General features: G+C 34.4%; 1 protein-coding gene across 1 annotated transcript; it reads left to right on the forward strand.

Moving 5' to 3' along the window:
• The first annotated feature begins 413 nt into the window (after window positions 1–413).
• On the forward strand, window positions 414–18,117 carry LOC103604718 (solute carrier family 7 member 13-like). Its single transcript, XM_008589291.1, has 4 exons — window positions 414–1,080; window positions 12,799–12,930; window positions 13,180–13,256; window positions 17,863–18,117. The coding sequence occupies exons 1-4, from the start codon at window positions 414–416 to the stop codon at window positions 18,115–18,117; spliced, it is 1,131 nt and encodes a 376-aa protein (XP_008587513.1).
• The last annotated feature ends 1,307 nt before the right edge of the window (window positions 18,118–19,424 follow it).

Below are 19,424 nucleotides of genomic sequence, written 5' to 3' on the forward strand. Positions count from 1 at the left end.
GTACAATTCAGCAGCATTAATTACATCCATAATGTTGTACAACCAGCACCAGGCATATGCAGATTTTTAAATAATTAACATGAGAAACAGTTTAGTCTTAAAAGAGGTCACAAAGTCTTAAAATAATTCACAAGTTAATCATTTTTTTAAAAGTTGTTTGATAATAAAATTTTTATTTAAGAGTAACAATTGAATCAAGAGAGCATGTTGCAGAATCAAAGGGGAAATGTATAAAAACTAGCAATCACTATAACATTTTGAAATTATTTTGCGGTATTTTTAAAAAAATGGGAAAAGGCAAAAAGAGAGCATGTTGCAGAATCAAAGGGGAAATGTATAAAAACTGGCAATCACTATAACATTTTGAAATTATTTTGCGGTATTTTTAAAAAAATGGGAAAAGGCAAAAAAGCATGCAACTCTCGAGAGAAATAGGATTCTTCCATGGAAACATTTTCTTGCTTAGTATCATGATAGGGTCAGGAATCTTTGTGTCTCTTAAAGGGGTGTTGAAATACTCCTCACTGAACATACCTGTCTCCCTGAGTATTTGGGCTGCTTGTGCCTTGCTGAATATGATCACAGCTCTCTGTCATGCAGAGCTAGGGACCACCTTCCCTAGAAGTGGAGCACCTTATTATTTCCTCAAAAGATCTCTTGGATCTTCTGTTGCTTTCCTCAGTCTTTGGATCAAATTATTTGCTTTTTCTTTAGGAATAGGTGCTCTAAACTTGTTAATATCTAGCTATATAATTCGGCCTTTCTATGCCGGATGCCCAGCTCCAGAGCTACCGAAGAAATGTCTAGCTTTGACTATGTTGTGGTCACTGGGAATTCTAAATGCTCAAGGGATGGTAACAGTGGCTTGGTTTCAGACTATCAGTACTTTGGTGAAGATGGCTGTTCTTTGTTTCATCTCCATAACTGGGATTGCACCGTTGGTGACTGGGAAAAAGGAGAACCTGGCTAGGTTTGAGAATGCTTTGGACGCTGAATTTCCTAATGCTTCACAGGTTGCTGAAGCCCTTCTCCAGGGATTTTTTGCATATTCTGGCTCTTCAATCCTGATCAACTTAGCAGATAAATCCATTTCTGAAAAATTTTGGTAGCATTCGTAAAGTTTTAATCACAATCTATGGGGAAAGATATACTTGATTTGTTTGTTTTTTGGAAAAAAAACTAATCTGCTATGTACAAAAGGGTCATCATGAAGCCTCCACGTATAATCACTTTCATAGAATATGTAGAAATTAGTGTTCTTCTGGTCATGCTCCTTATACAAAACTTGTGAATTTTTAAAAGTTTTCAAAAGAAAATTAAGATCACTGTACTGTCAGATTGTATCAAATTTGATTCTAGCAGGGGTTTTGGGAGACATTTTGAGTTAAATTTTAATTATGTAAGAAATACATTAATATAATCTATTTGTAAAAAATGGGGCTGAACAGTTAGCTCAGCTGGTTAGAGCACAGCCTTATAACACCAAGATCACTGGTTCGGATCCAGTACTGGCCAGCCACCACCCCCACCCCCAAAAAAGAAAGAAAAATGAAACAATCACAGATTTAACAATCATGCTTCATATCACCACTACCCCCAAAACCTTGTCTCCTGCTCAGAAGTAACCACAGTCAGCAGTTTGGTGTGGGTTTCCCTCCATTTTCTATGCATTCATTTACATTGAGAAAATATATTATATGGTTTTGTATAGATTTTACCAGCATTAGTAAAATGCCACATCCTAATTTTGATTTCACAGTAGGTCTAAAAGACCTCATTCTTTTAACTGCCGCATTTCACTTTAGTGAACACTCAAAGTGTTTCTGATTATTTTTTCAATTACAGGGAGTGGTGCAATGACCATGAGCCTTGTGCTCATGCACTGCTGTTTCTCTGGGGCAACGCTTCCCCCTCTGATGTCATGGTACCAAGAGAATTGGTAATAGTTGCACAACTTTCTGGAGTAAATGAAAGATTAAACAGAAAATAATTCATTATATTTCATTTACTTTATAAAATTAAAAGAAAATAAATCATAAAATGTTAAGGATAATGCTAAATATTGAATTTGTATAAAACTTTCAAACAAAATCTTTGCAAACATTTTGATGAGAAACTTGAGCTTGCTCTCCTAGATGTAACACCATTTTATGCTTGAAATTTTTGTGATATATTATGAAAACCTTTAATGATGATTTTTTTTTAGATTCTCAATTCTCGAATTTCTAAAATTGTTGATGGTCCTGTTCAATGAGGCACTTTGCTCACCCATATAGATTATTAAAAATTTACAGCTGATATGATTTTTAAGAATTTTAACTTTTTAATTTTTCAATTGACAAACGTAATGTTGAAATTTCTTGCAATGAAATTAATGAATTTTTAATCCAATATCAAGGTTTTCCAAATAACGATAAAGCTTTAATTTACCTAGCACAAATGAATTATTGCAGCAGTCACCTTGCAGCTAGCTCAGACCGTAACAAGGCACATGAGTCCAGAACAGAAATATCGGATATGTGTGAAGGCTGAGTTTCACAAATCACAGCCTGGAGCTGTACTAGTTGCAAGTATTTTCTCCCATTCCATAGGTTATCTTTTCACTCTGTTGATTGTTTCCTTTACTATGCAGAAGGTTTTTAGTTGGATGTACAGAAATTTTTTTAAAAAATATATTCAGATATTTTCCAAGTCAATCGATTTTCTTTGACTATGCCCATAGCATCTTTTTCAGTACCCACAATTTTAATTCTACACTAGAAAATCTACAAAAGTGTCCTTTTATTGTTTTGGATTTGCAGATATTATTAAGAAATGCCTATTTCGAAGTCAAAATTTAGACTCCTATATTTTCTCTAATAATTCCTATGCTTTAGACTTTTACATTTTTGCTTTTTATCCATTTGAAATTTAGTTTTCTAAGAGATTTGAGGGAAAAAATCTAACTACATTTTTTCCAAATAAGTAGCCAAATAATCATTACCATGTATTAAATACTTTATCCTTTTTCCATTGATTGAAAAGGCATCAGTGTCATATACAGTCATGCTTTGCTTAACGACAAGGATACATTCTGAGAAATGTGTTTTTAGGTGATTTTGTAGTTATGCAACTATCAAAGAGCGTGCTTACAGAAACCTAGATGGTGTAGCCTACTACACACCTGGGCCACATGGTATAGCCAGTATCATCTTACAGGACCACTCTCATATATGCAGTCCATTGTTGACTGAAACATCATTATGCAGTGCTGTACTAAATTCTATATTTACAAAGATTCATTTCTAGAATCTTGATTCTTCCATTGATTTGTCTATATTAATATGACACTTATAATAATTATTGTTTCATAATATTTTTATATATCTCATATGGCTAATCACCCTCTTTGTTCTTCAAAATATCATTTTTGAAATGATATACATTTTGAGATACCTTCGAGTTTCAGAAAAGCTTCTGTTGGGACTTTTATTGTGATTAAATGAAGTTTGAAATAAGTTTAAGGATGATTAATATAGTTACAATCATGATGGTGCATGGTCTGAGGATCATTTTTAGATAATAGCAGAAATACTTTTAATGTTATGCCAAGTAAGACTGCTGTAGGTTTTTTGAAGATGCCCTTTATTAAATTAAAATAGCTCCTTCTGTTCCAAGCTTATGACTTTTTTTAATCATGAAAAATTACTAAACTATCAAATACCTTTTTGTTCTCCATTGAAATGATCATATTGTTTATATTAATTAATTTCCTTATTCAATTACATTTGTAATTTCCTTTTATTTAGTAGTATGTTTTTAAATGTCTAGTCATAAAGGCTTTATATTAGATAGATTGTTTTTGTTGTCCCAGTATACTGCATTATGGCCAGCAATTGTTTTGTGTTTTTAAATTTCTGTAAATGATATACATTTGTATACGTATGTATGCTTGTGTATATATACCATATATGGAAATTTAAAAACACAAAATAAAACATGAGCCTGTACTTACGTATACTTCTGCTATTTGCTTTTTTGACTCAGTAATGTATACCGTAAATGATATACATTTGTATACGTATGTATGCTTGTGTATATATACCATATATGGAAATTTAAAAACACAAAGTAAAACATGAGCCTGTACTTACGTATACTTCTGCTATTTGCTTTTTTGACTCAGTAATGTATAGATTTCATTGAAGGTCCTCTTTTTTTATTTTTGAGAGTAGATTTGCATATTTTACAATATATGACTTCCAGGGACTTGTACTGGAAAGAGTATATAGCATACGCTCTATCCACTCTTTCGGAAGAAGATCTTTGAACAGTTTTAAAAGCTCCATCTTCCTGTCTGTAATTCTCTGGAATTTTGCAGTTACTTCAGAATCTTGCACATACCAAAACAAAAAACTCTTCTCTAGGTATTTTTCATTGCCAGATGATTAATTCTTTTGGACATAAGTTTCTATATCCTACCTAAAATCTTACGTAATGTAAATAAAACTTCATTAAATGTTACTCTTTGCTGTCATGCATTACAAACAGTTTTCCCAATTCATTATTTGCCTTTTAATTTTATGTGAGCTATTTTAATGAAAAGAAGTTATATAATTTTACTTATTTAAATCTGTTGATCTTTTAATTTGGGTTACTTCCTTTTCTTACAATCCTGGAAGGATATTCCTGACTTAATCAAATAACAAATATATATTTTCTGCTACTATTTTTATGGTTTCATTTCTTTACAGTTAAATCTTAATGTTACTTTTTATCTCCTGTGTATATGCCTGTGTATGTGCTTTCTTTACTATTCCCTAAAAATTTAACTCTACCATAACCTTAGTTTAGTACTTTCACTAAAAGAAGATTTTTTTTTTCTTCCACTGAAAACTCATTTTGGTGTTTAAAAATCCTCACTGATAGGAACTTGTTCTTCATAAAGATAAAAGCTATTCTTTCAGCAAAGATAGTGAATGATCACCCTCTGAATGAAAGCTTCGACCTTTGGCTCTAATAAAAAGTTTATAGATTCACAAAATTTTTCTAGACCTCTCAAACACAACCATCTCAGTCACATTGGGTTGAAAGGCACTCCTATTTTGTGATTAGTGCCAGTAATGGTACACTCATTTTTTTCTTTAACACTTATTTGTAAATTTTTGTGAGGTACAGTGTATCGTTTCAATACATGCATATACTGTACTATGATTCACTTAGCATAGAGAGCACAGTTTTGTATACTTTAGTCCACCACTTCTCTTCCTGCACCTCACCCTAGCCTCTGGTCACCATTCTTCATATATGAGAACCATCCATATTTTTTTTTTCAGATTCCACATATGAGTGAGATCATGCTATATTTGTCTTCCTGTGTCTGACCTACTTCACTTAAAATAATGGCTTCCAGTTCCAACCATGTTGCTACAAATGATAGGATATCATTTGTTTTTATAGCTGAATGGTATTCCACTGTGTCTATATAGCACAGCATATTTATCCATTCATCCGTTGATGGGCATTTAGGTTGATTCCATCTCTTGGTTATTGTGAATAGTGCTGAAATGAACATGAAAGTACAGGTGTCATTTTGATATATCGATTTCATTTCCTTTGGGTATATACCAGTAATGGGATAGCTAGGTGTCAGGCTGAATCACAGATCCAGGTCGTGAGTCAGGTAGTTGAATAAAGATTCTGGCAGCCAGTAACAGAATAAACATGCTTTATTCTGACACAAGCTCTACCAGCCAGCAGTTCAGAGCCACTGCCTTTTATACTAAAAGAATACAATAGTGGCAATGAGCCAGGGAGTATATGAGCACACATGCAGTTACACTTATGTAACTTGTTTACAACAGATGTGCTGAATCATACCCACCTGAATATGAGGTGAGGAGGCTTGACTAGACTGACTCCATTTTCTTCACACTAGGTCATAGAATAAATCTATTTTAAGTTCAGTATGGAGGAAACTCCATACTGTTTTCCACAATAGCTGTACGAATTTACATTCCCACCAAGAATTAGGTGAATTCCCTGTTCTCCACATCCTTGCCAGAATTTGTTATTTTCTGTCTAGTTGATAATAGCCATTCTAACTGCAGTGAGATATCTTATTGTGGTTTTAAATTGCATTTTTCTGATGATTAGTGATAAAGTTTGAATGTGTTGTCGCCCCAAAACTCATGCAGAAATCTGATCCCCAATGTGACAGTGTTGGAAGCTGTTTGAGTCATGGGGGTGGATCTCTCATGAATGGATTAATGCTCTCCCTGAGGGAGGAGGAGTAGTGAGTGAGTTCTCACTCTATTAGTTCCCATGAGAGCTGGTTTTTAAAAGACCCTGGCACCTCCTCCCTCTTTCTCTCTCTCTCTCTCTCTCACTTCCTTTTGCCATGTGATCTGCCTGTACCCTCCAGCTGCCTGCCACCTTCCACCATGAGTAGAAGCAGCCTGAAGCCCATCCCAGATGCAGCTGTCCCAGAATTGTAAGCCAAATAAACATCTTTTCCTTATAAATTACCCAGTCTCAGGTATTTCTGTTACAGCAACACAAAACAGACTAATACAAATAGTGATGTTGAACTTTTTTTTCATGTATTCTGCCATTTGTTTTTCTTCTTTTGAGTAATGATTGTTCAGATTATTTGCCTATTTTTTAATTGGGTTATGTAGTTTTTAGCTGTTGAGTTGTTTGAGTTCTTTATGTATTCTACATGTTAGCCTCTTGTCAGTCGTGTTGTTTGCAAACACTTTCTCCCATTCATTAAGTTATCTCTTCATTTTGTTGGTAGTGTCCCTTGCTGTGCAAGCTTTTTAGTTTGATGTAGTCCCATTTGGATATTTTTGCTTTAGCTGTCAGTGCTTTTGTAGGATCACTCAACAGAGTGCTGCCCACTCCCATTTTTGTGTAGTGTTTCCCATACATTTTCTTCTAGTAGGTTCATAGTTTGGGGTCTTAAATTTAGGTCTTTAATCCACTTTGAGTTGATTTCTGTGATTAGAGATAGGGGTCAAGTTTTAATCTTCCACGTGTGGATATCCAGTTTTCCCAGCACCATTTAGTGAAATGGCTGTCCTTTCACTAATCTATATTCTGGGCACTTTTGTTGAAAATCATTTGGCTGTTAGGTGTGTGGATTTGTTTCTGGGCACTATATTCTGTTCCATTGGTCAATCTGTCTGTTTTTATGCCAGTAGCATGCTGTTTTGTTTGCTATAGCTTTACAGTATATTTTGATATCAGGAAGTGTGATGCCTCCAACTTCGTTTTTTGTTCAAGCTTGCTTTAGTTGTATGGGGTTTTTGTGGTTCCATATAAATTTTAAGATCACTTTTCTGTTTCTGTGAAGATTGTCATTGGTATTTGGATAGGGATTGCATTGAATGTGTAGATTGCTTTGGGTAATATGGATATTGTGATGATGTTAATTCTTCCAACCCATGAACATTAGATATCTTTCCGTTTATTATGTCCTCTTCAATTTTTTTCAGCAATGTTTTATAGTTTTCATAGTAGATGTCTTTCACCTCTGTGCTTTAATTTACTCCTAGGTATTTCTTTTTTTTCTGTTTTCTCTGTTTTTCTTTTCTTTATTTTTTTTTTTGGGGGGGGGTAGTTATTGTAAATGGGATTACTTTCTTGATTTCTTTTTCATCTATTTCATAATCTGTTTTCTCTGTTTTTCTTTTCTTTATTTTTTTTTGGGGGGGGTAGTTATTGTAAATGGGATTACTTTCTTGATTTCTTTTTCATCTATTTCATAATTGGCATATAGAAATGCTATTGACTTCTGTGTATTGATTTTGTATCCTGCCACTATACTCAATTCATTTATTAATCCTAGTAATTTTTTGGTGAAGCTTTTAGGGTTTTCTATGTACATGAACATGTCATCAGCAAGTAGGGATAGTTTGTCTTCTTCCTTTCTGGTTTGGATGCCCTTTATTGCTTTCTCTTGCCTTTTCTGGTGCTGGCTAGAACTTCTAGTACTACGTTGAGTAAGAGTAGAGAAAGTGGGCATCCTTGTATTGGTCTATGATCTTAGAAGAAAAACCTTAAATTTCTGTCAGTTCAGTATGATATTAGCTATGGGTTTGTTGTACATGGCCTTTATTTTGTTGAGGTACATTCCTTTTACACCTAATTTGTTGAATGTTTTCATGAAGGGGTGCTCATTTTATCAAATGCTTTTTCTGCATTTATTGAAATGACCATATATTTTTCTTCATTCTGTTTATGTGATGTGTCATATTTATTGCTTTGTGTATGTCAAACCATTCTTGCATCCCTAGGATGAATTCCACTTGATCATGGTGAATGATCTTTTCAATATACTGTTGGATTCTGTTTCCTACTATTTTATTAAGGATCTTTGCATCTGTGCTCATTAGGGATACTGGTCTGTAGTTTTCTTTTTTTGTTGTATCTTTTTCCAGTTTTGGTGTGAGGTTAATGTTGGCCTCAGAGAACGGGTTTGGAAATATTTCCTCCTCTTCAACTTTCTGGAAGAGTTTGAGAAGAATTGGTATTATTTCTTTAAATGCTTGGCAAAATATGGCAGCAATACCATCTTGTCCTGGGGTTTTCTTTGTTGGAGGACTTTCTGTTACTGCTTCAATCTCATTACTTATTATTGGTCTGTTTAGATTTTGTAATTCCTCATGATTAAACCTTGGTAAATTGTATGTGCCCAGGAGTTTATCCATTTCTTCCAGGTTTTCCAGTTTGTTCTCACATGGTTGTTCATAGTAGTCTCTTATGATCCTTTGTATTTCTGTAGTATCAGTTGTAATGTTTCCATTTTCATTTCTAATTTTATTTATTTGGGTCTTCTCTCTTTTTTTCTTTGTTAGTCTAGCTAAAGGTTTACCAATTTTGTTTATCTTCTCAAAGAAAACAAATTATTTGTTTCATTGATCTTTTGGATTGTTTTAAATCTTTAATTCATTTATTCCTGCTCTGATCTTTGTTATTTCTCTCCTTCTACTGATTTGGGGTTTAGTTTGTTCTTGTTTCTCTAGTTCCTTAAGGTGTAACGTTAGGTTGTTTATTTGAAGTCTTTATTCTTGTTTGATGTAGACATTTATTGATGTAAACTTTCATCTTAGGCCTGCTTTTGCTGTATACAATAGGTTCTATTATGTTGCGTTTTCATTTTCATTTATCTCCAGGAATTTTTTAATTTCCTTTTTGAGTTCTTCTTTGACCCTTTCATTGTTTAGTAGCATGTTGCTTAATTTCTAGTTATGTGTACAGTTTCTAGTATCCCTTTTGTTGTTGATTTCTAGTTTTATCCCATTGTGGTAGGACAAGGTAGTTGGTATGATTTCAGTTATTTTAAATTTACTGAGACTTGTTTTGTGACTTAACATACGGCCTATTTTAGAGAATGTTCTATATGCTGCTGAAAAGAATGTATATTCTGCTGCTATTGGATGAAATGTTCTATATAAGTCCATTAGGTCCAATCAAACTAGAGTAGAGATTCTGATGCTTCCAGTTTAATTTTCTGTTTCAATGATCTGTCCTTTGCTGAAAGGGTGTGTTAAAGTCCCCAACTATTGTGTTGGAGTCTATTTCTCCCATCAGGTCTAATAGTAATTGCTTTATATAACTGGGTGCTCCAGAATTGGGTGCATATATATCTAGAATTGTTACTTTCTCTCATTGAATTGATCCTTTTATCATTATATAATGACCTTCCTTATCTTTTTTTTTACTTTTCTTGGATTGAAGTCTATTTTATCTGATGTAAGTATAGTTACTTCTGTTATTAGTTGTTTCCATTTGCATGAAATATCTTTTCCATCCCTTCACTTTCAGTCAATGTGTGTCTTTACAGGTGAAGTGAGTTTCTTGTAGGCAGCATATTGTTGGCTCTTGTTTTACAGTCCATTGAGTGACTCTGTGTCTTTTAATTGGGTCATTTAATTTGTTTACATTTAGAGTTATTATTGATACATAGAGACTTGTTACTGCCATTTTGCTACATTTTTTTCTGATTGTCTTGTAGATCCTTTTTTCCTTTTTTTCCACTCTTACTATCTTCCTTTGTCATTGAGTAATCTTATTTAGCAGTATATTTTGATTTCTTGCTATTTATTTTTAGTAAGCCTTTTATAAGTTTTTGTGTTATGGTTACCATCAAGCTTACAAAAAACATGTTATAGTTATAACAGATTATGTTAGACATCTGGTCAAGATGGAGGAATAGACAGTCCCCAGTGTCACTCTCTTCCACAAACCAACAAATTTGCAACTATAAAAAAGCAACGACAACCAAGCTGAGGCCGCTAGAGCTCAGGGGAAGAGGAGAGAAACCTACAGAGTGCATGAAGGTGGGAGAAGCCACAATGAGAGAGAGAAAAAAACACTCCAAATGGTTGATTAATAAATTGAAAATATTAAATTTCACTAAAAAGTAAGACCTCATCCACAATTTATAAACAATTCGTTCCTTAAATCTTTTTAGCTGTATTATAAAATGTATTTGGTTTTTAAGTACTTTAAATGTCTGACTTGCAAAACTTTTCTATGGCTGTCCAGTAATTCTAAATTTTTGTCTCAAATATAATGAATTTCAAATTCTCTTGAACATTCAACTACTGTTTATAAACTTGAGGTTTCCCATACTTACCAACTTAAAATCACACAACTAAAAATTCATTTTAAATTTCACTTTTTCAGTAACAAGGCTGATCTTTCTGGATTATCTAACATGCCCAATTCTCATAAATATTATGAACACTTTAAATAACTGGCACAAATTGTACAATTTAGTAGAAAATAAATAATATCATGGGTCTTGATATACCTGATCATTGTTGTACTGAATTTTAAACATTCCCATCTTATACTGGGTTTCCTAGAAGCGAGCTTGAGTTGGAGATTCTTGTGCAAGTGATTTAGTGTCTCTCCAGAGATACCTGTGAGAAATGGAAGATGCAGGACACAGTAGGAGGAGGAGATGAGCAAAGATGTGGCTTCAGCTGAAATCTAGCCTCAGCCAGATCCTATGGGATATGCTAGAGCTGCATTGTCCAACCTGGTAACCACTAGCCACATGTGGCTCTTGACGTGAGAAATGGAAGATGCAGGACACAGTAGGAGGAGGAGATGAGCAAAGATGTGGCTTCAGCTGAAATCTAGCCTCAGCCAGATAATATGGGATATGCTAGAGCTGCATTGTCCAACCTGGTAACCACTAGCCACATGTGGCTCTTGAGCACTTGAAGTGTGGCTAGTCAAATTGAGATGTTCTATAGGTATAAAATGTACATGGAAAATCAAAATCCTGAATGAACATAACAATGCCAAATAGCTCATTAATAATTTTTTGCAAATGTTACATGTTGCAATGATAACATCTTGGATATACTGGGTTAAATAAAATTTATTATTATGACATATTTCTCCTGTTTGTTTTTATGTAATCACTAGAAATATTAAAATTAAATATGTGGCTCACATCGTATTTCTTTTGAACAGCACTGTTAGAGTAGGAATAATACAAAATAGTACAAAATGTTCCCAACTAGAGGCATTACGGTTTGGCTTTTATACCTTATATCAGTCAATAAATGGCTGTGGGCTGCCTCTGAGGGAAGGATGCAAACTTCCAGACATCTCCATGTAAAGTAGCTTCCCCCTCCCCATTCATCCATCCAAGGACCAAGGGCAATTCTTAGGAGATGCATTCAGCTGTGTGAAGTATTAGTAGCCATTACTCACAGAAGCCGATGGAAGGAAGCATCTGCCAGTTGAGGGGATCTAGGCTCTCAATCAGTGACTCTTACACTTTCCTATGTCATAAGTCATTTACCCACCAGGATCCCAGTCACTATATCAGGGATTGAAGCCACTAGGTGGAAGATCTCAGACTGTGATGTAGTCACTTACACTTCCAAGATTCAAAACCAGGACATGTGACCTGAGCACTTCATGCTTCTCAGAAGAAACCACCAAATCACATATGCACAGGCTGTAACATATTCATACAATGAATTGCTATAGCAACAGGGTACCATAATACCTCACATATCAACTGAAATTGATTTTATATATACATTTCCTGATTCCTTCTCCAATCAGATTTTGGGTTGACAGAATTCTTTGCTTCTGCATGGCTTACAAATAATTTTCTTCACTACTTGAATGGATTCAATCTTTTTACTGCCTGATTGGACTCTAAATTGATTTCCTATGGTTGTTTTATTCATATCCCATATGATCCTGCATTCCATTCCTACTTTTCTTACTTATAATGACTCTGTGGTCATTTTAATATAGGAGATTAGCCGAGGTGAGATGTTTTTCTCACTGCACGGTGCATTGTGTCAGAGAAATATGAGTGCTTTTTTAGGCCTCATATTGATATAAGCCTGCAGAAATCCTTTCAAAGTGACAAAGGAAGAGTTCATTTCTGCGAAGAAAGATGAGAAAGGAATTTCCTCAGAGCTGAGTTTGCTTGGGAGAAAGAGAAGATGATGACAAACCACTGCTTAGTCAGACAAAAGGGTGAAATTACATATCTAGGTGGTCTGAAAAGGCATGCTGTTTACCAAATAATCTTTTCCATCACTATAAACCTAGAATCATGAAATCATTGGAATAATTTGACTTTTAGCACTTTGGTAAAAAATGCAAGCTTTCAGGAAAAAATTTATATAGGAACAAAACAGAATCAGCCCAAACAGATGAGGGAGCAACAGAGACCTGAATAATACTTTCTCCTTCTTTTTATTACAAAGAACTCGTCAATAATTCTACAATTTTGTGTCCTTTTTCTGATGAGTTTATTTGCATTTTATAGGAGAGATAAAAACCCTGCTAAAAATATTCCCAAATCTCTGATTACTACCATTTCTGGGGTGACTGTGATTTACTTATTGGTGAATATATCCTACCTGGCAGTTTTGACCCCCAAGGAAATCATCTCTTCAGGTATGAATGTGTATAAACAAGGAGGAAACAGTCACTTCTACCTACCCTGAATAAACAGGGACTGTTGTATACCGTATATTTGTTTGATACACTCATAGTAATTTAAACATAATGTGTTTATGCTCTGATCTTTACAAAGAACCCAAGGAGAAACATGAGCAAGCACAGGGACTGTTGTATACCGTATATTTGTTTGATACACTCATAGTAATATAAACATAATGTGTTTATGCTCTGATCTTTACAAAGAACCCAAGGAGAAACATGAGCAAGCAAGGCAAGAAAGCAAGGAAGAAATACTTTGCTTAGCTGTTCCACCTTTTAGGGTACAACCAAATACCCATCATCAAAATAACTGTTTGAAATAGGCAATATCATCTTCATTTTTTAGATGAGGAAACTATAGCTCAGAGAAGTTAAGGATTTACTCATTGTCATACAGCTCCATATGGACAGAGTAAAGATTCAAAACCAGATCTCGGTCATGCTCTTTTCATTATAAAAGATTGCTTCTTGTCCAGGTTTTTGCTAATAATGGGTTGTAAATGTGTACAATAAGGTGCAAAATCCAGTCTTCAAAAACTTATTCCTCCCATTTCTGCTTAATATGGTATTCAAAGTTACTTAGCTAGTCATTGACAAAAACAGGATTCAAACCCAGGCTGTCTGACCCTAGAACCCATATTCTCAACTACCATACTAAAATTCCTCATGCAAACAAACCAAAGTAAAGCATCACCACCTCTAAGGAGGGATTATTATCAATGCAAGTAACAGTAAAAATATATATTAAGAAATATATATCAAATAATAAATCTTATTAATACACACAGTCATATAATATATCACATAGACATGACTGAAGATACACCAATAGGTTAATAGCAAATGATGCTGTCAGAATGGTAAAATTACAAGTAGTTTTTGTTTCCTTTTTTATGATTTTCATGTTTTCCATAATGTGTGTTGTACTTACGATTAGAAAAAATATATCACTTTTTCAATACCAAAGAATTATATTCCCACAGAATCAAGTAATGAATTTTTATGACCACTCCAGGTCTTTAAGAAAGTGTCAAACTATAACTAGTTTACTTTTTAAAGACAAGGTAGTATTTAAAATAAAGTTTTAAAATTCCACCAAAATTTAATTCTTTAAAAAATAGTTACTGTTGAAAGAAGAGAAGTTCAGTTATCTGGAAAATTTATTCACTGAGAACAACTAACTCTTCAAATATTCTGGATAAATTTTAAATAATACACCAATGAACACACAAACTGCAAAAGTATTGGAAATACAGATAAACACAGAGATACATGGTTAGATACAAACACAGTGTGTGGTTGGAGAGCAGAGCTGTGACTATAAGCCAGACACTGCAGCACTCTAGTGGCTAGAATTGCCCTGGAATGAATACTTTTCAAGGTCAGAGGTCACAAAGAGGGACAATCTGATGTTCCTGCAGCATTAAACTGCAAGTATGCTCTACCATCTGTATTTGAAGCTTTTACAAAAATAAGAAGCTTTGAATTTTATTTTGCAAAACATATTTTTACATGGTTCAAAAAGTTGAAAGGTGGCTTTACACACCTTCTTGGAGACTGGCATAAAAATGTTATAATGATTATAAAAGAAAAAGACAAATAAAAATTGCAAAAAGTAAACAAAAACGTGTTACCATCATACCTTCCCACAAATTCGGTCTCACATGAATACTGTAACACACTAAAGGAGATTTTTTTAATTATTAAAATGAGGGGAGGAACTATAGTTTGCCTTATACCCCATCTCCAAACCAGTTGGCAATTCCTGTAAAAATGTACCTCATTAACATCTCTTCATATATTTCCCCTCATCACTCCTACTCCTTTTGCCTTGGTCTGGACCCTCATTTTTCTTACCTGGTTTACTACAACAACCTCCTAATTTATACACTCACCTCTAAACTCCTCCCTCCAATGCAGCCTCCACTCAGTTTCTAGAGATAACTTTATAAAACACAAACCCTGCTTAATTACTCTACTGTCTTGTTTTCTTGCATCTCCTCCCAATGCCTCACACACCTGCTGCAACCACTATACCATCAGCCATCACCTTCCTTCAGACCAAATATCAGCTTCTCAGCTGGCCACAGCAGGTTCTCCAAGATCTAATACAAGCCCAACTTTCTATCCTCATTTTTTGCATTCTTTTTTTTGCACACACACACTTACTACAAATCAGCCTTTGTAAACAACTTACCATTTCCAAAATAGACATTATCCTCTCTGCCTACCCCACAATGCCAACTGTCTGCCCTCTGCCTGACTTAGATGCCTATTTCATGCTTGATAGAAAAATGGATTCTATTCAATATCCATTGAGCACAACAAGCACCTCCTAAATCCCATGTAAAAGCTAGTCGTAGAAAGTTTAAAATGCAATTTAAAAATCATGAAATGGAGTACAGTGAATTAACTTAGGATTTAATTGTAGTAATCTCTCTATGAATTTTAAGATGGTTAACACTATTAATAAACTTTTTAAATTTTAGAACAGAGATTACCAATAGAAACAAAGATTAACACTTTTAATTTTGCAAATAAATAGAGGCAAAATTGTAGGTGTCTCATGTTTCAGGAGCTAGGCAATAATAGTTTGGGGGGAGAATATTAGCCCTGCTCAAAAGCATCTGTTCAGCTGACAGCCCATCACAGATCATGTAGCTGTCTTTTTTTGATGATGTCCTTTATAGTGTCTTCAGTTTCTACAAGATGTTAGTCAAAGCCTCAGTCTGGGTGATAATAAATTTCGGACCTGAACTTAACTAACAAGATGAATCACTATTCTCGCGATATTTCTTAACAAGGCTATTGTGGGCTCTTAGAGCATCTTCGTACAAAATATTTTTAAAAGCACCCCCTTCACTAGGCAGACACAACCCCATGCCCAGGCGCAAAGCCTGGTGAGTGGAGCACAAACTAGATATCAGTCCCCATTTGCCCTCCAAGCTGGATACACTTGTGAGTGTAGTGGACTACCTAAGCAATCACATGCAGCAAAAACAAAACCAGACTCTCATTTGAAAAGACCATTCTGACTTCATTGTAGAAAATGAATGAAAAGGAGGCATGAATAGATTCAGGCCAAACAACTGGCACAGATTCCCTCAATAACCCTGCTTTACTCAAGAGCATTCTAGGGCTCAGAGATTAAGTTAATTACCCTAGCTGAATGGAGTAAGGCTGAAATTGTAGCCAGGCATTTTGTTTCTGGAACCCAAATTTTTGTTATATTTATTACAGTGATGAGTATTTTATTTTGGAAAGGACCCACTGGGGAAATTTTCCCTGATCTCAGCAGCAGGAATACTTGGTCTCTTATAAAGAATTGATTTGCTTACACCTTATGGTGGCCTGCTTTCAGAATCTATCTATATACAGCTTTGTGGCATGCATTTTGTAAGCCAAATTTATTCTTTATCTGTGTTTCTTTATTTCCCTCGTTTCTCTCTCTTAGTTTTACTTATTTTAACTTGGTAAAATGGAAGCCATACCTTGCTATAATGTAAATCCTAGGAGTTTCCATAGTCTGTTTTATTCCTTAATCATATTATAAATATAACCAAGGTGGCCCATTCAAGATACTCCCCGGTTACAGGGTTGATGTGGAAAGTAAAATGAGAGTCCCATATTTCATGCTAGTGACCATAATAACCACTTGAGTGTGCTTGTTAAAATCCGAATTTCCAGGCTCAAACCTAGGGGTTCTAATTCAGGCCTCAATTGGACCATAGGAATCTGTGTGTTTCAATTATCTTGTGGATTCTTAATGCAGAGAGGCCCATTGACCCTATTTTATGAAACACTAGCTCAAAACATCTTCCACTTTCTTCCCCCCAAAATGGCCTTCTCTTTAGCCATGCACCAGGTTGAAAAAAGTTAATGATAATATCTTGGATTTGAGTTATCCATTTATTCAACAAATATGCAGCAAGTACCTGCTTTCAAGCACTCTTTTAGGCAGCTCAGAGAAAAAAGGATCAATCTTTCCATCAAGGATCTTATTGGCCTTCTAGCAGAGTAAGAAATGTAGTATACAAACAACTGTTAAAAAGTTAATTAAGAAATGCCATTTTGTTGAGCACATTCTACTGAAGTGTACAGTATGCAATTCTCACAAATACTTTAAAAGATCAGCATTAGATGAAATGCCATTTTGCAAATGAAGAATCTGAGGATCAGGCCAATTAAGCAGACTAAGATTATATAGCTGAGCAGTGGCACTGAGCTCTCTGGAAAGGAATCTTCTTTATCTGTCCTAAATACCTATCACAGTAAGTGGCACATAGAAGCAATTCAGTGAGTATTTCTTGAAGAAACAAAAAATTAAAATAGTAATCCTTGCATTTCAAACTAGATTTTTCTGACTAATGTTTCTGCTGTTTTCTGTACTTGATAGTGCTATTCTAGGAAAAATATGTACATGCTCCTTTAAAGAATCATTATGAGCAAATATTATAGTTATGATTTAGCTGAGTTTCTTAATTCCCAAATGTGACAATGCCTCAATGGCTAATACTGGAATGTCATAGTCAACTTTTAATTCATGATAACGATATATAATAATATATCTTTTTCTCCTGTACTTGAAAATAAAGCACTGATTTTAGTAAATTAATGACACAATCTGATGAATACAGGAGGAATTCATGAAAACTGTACAGTGAGTGGATAAATAAATAAGTACAGTTCCACTTTTTTACAATTGTTTAGTCTGCAATTAACTTATTTTCTATAATGTAATCATGAGACTGTCCCTTCAAATATATCTGAAAATATATCTGCAGTTATCTCCCTGTTGTCTGGGAACATTTGTAATGTTCTTATGTTGTCTATAGAAACTTTTGAGGACAAAGTTATCACTAATTTTAATTTTCTTTTTACTTTCAGGTGCCTTTACCATTTGTATTTGGAACTATAGCTATGTCTTTGTTTCTAATTTTCGTGCCAATGATTCAGTTTCCTAAAACAGAGCATATCTATCAGTTCATCTTTATTTTGGGTGGACTTTTCTGTTACTGGATTTATGTTCATCTTAATCAACACTCTGTTTGTTTTGACAAAATAACTTGTTATTTACAATTACTATTTAATTTTTCACCACCTGAAGACCATGATGACTGTTTTTCAACAGGAAAAGAATGACCTTAAAAAAATCTTTTTGTAAATAAGAAACCTTAAAACGTAAATTTTTTAATGAATGAATACATTCTTAAAGGTAATCTTTACTTTAAAATGCATACACTCATAAACACAAAGCCTCCCACCTCCTGCCCACCTCCCAAAAATTCAGAACAAATTCACCCCCAAGCTACGTATATTCAATGATACTTAATATCCAATATTTATAATTCAAGTTCTTTGTAATCGAAGCCTTAGCTCAATTTGTTCCTCGCTACTTCCCTCCAGGTCAAAAATTTTAAGTGCACACACACACACACACCATAATGTTTAAAGGGCATATGCCTTAATCACCTAACCACTGCCTACTTCTATGTGTAATGTAAATTTGAAATTTATAATAACAAATATATTAATAAATATAAATAAATTTATATTAATAAATAAATTGCTTCCTACTGACTGGTTTAAACTCTTCACAGTGATAGTAATTAAAAGAATACACTCTGCTTTCAAGCCTCTGTATTTAGCCTTTATAAGGTATGATAGGCTAAATAATGGTCCTCAAAGATATGTCTACACCCTAGTCCCTAGGTAAAAACTTGAGAATTTTACTTTATAGGGAAAAAGTCTTTGCAGAAGTGATTAAGTTCAGGATCTGAGATGGGTGAGAATTTACTAAATTATCTAGGTAGGCTTCAAATGTGATCACAAGTGTCCTCATAAGTGGGAGGCAGAGGGATATTTGATATAGGCAGAAGAGAACAAAGCAATGTGGACATGGAGGCAGACATTGGAATGATGTGGTTCCAAGCCAAGGAATGCTGGCAGCCACCAAAAGTTGGAAGAGGCAAGGAATGGATTCTCCCCTAGAGCCTCTTGAGGGAGCAAGGGCCTGCTAAACAATTTTATTTCAGCCCAACAAAATTGATTTTGAACTTCTGGCCCCCAGAGCTGTGAGAGAATAAATGACTGTTTTTGTAAACCACCAAGTTTGTAGTAATTTGCCACAACAGCACTGGAAACTAATACATAAAGTATTTGCCAAAAATCCTCATGGAATTTCAGTGATACTACAAGAAATGCCATAAAATGAGAGGTTTTTTAAAAAATGCACATGCTAGATATTCTTGCATGATTCAAGTATACAGATATTTGACTATCTCAATATTGCTCACCTTATGGTGAAGAGTAAAAATGTAAGCCCTCAACTGAGATAAAATATTCCTACTGCTACTCCTCTATAAAATAATTTCAAAATATCGAGGCATGTTATCCAACCTCCAAGATGGACTTAAAACTTCTCACTTCATGATATTCACACTCTTAAG

This window comes from Galeopterus variegatus, unplaced genomic scaffold (assembly GCF_000696425.1).
Source record: "Galeopterus variegatus unplaced genomic scaffold, G_variegatus-3.0.2 Scaffold5361, whole genome shotgun sequence".
Taxonomy (NCBI): Eukaryota; Metazoa; Chordata; class Mammalia; order Dermoptera; family Cynocephalidae; genus Galeopterus; species Galeopterus variegatus.

What these genes read in the sequence shown, in the direction of transcription:
- LOC103604718 (XM_008589291.1), top strand. Translation starts at nt 414, where the DNA reads ATGCAACTCTCGAGAGAAATAGGATTCTTCCATGGAAACATTTTCTTG. An exon ending in AATCCTGATCAACTTAGCAG is followed by an intron (nt 1,081 to 12,798) that starts ATAAATCCATTT and finishes TTGCATTTTATA; the next exon opens with GGAGAGATAAAAACCCTGCT. An exon ending in CAAGGAAATCATCTCTTCAG is followed by an intron (nt 12,931 to 13,179) that starts GTATGAATGTGT and finishes ATCTTTACAAAG; the next exon opens with AACCCAAGGAGAAACATGAG.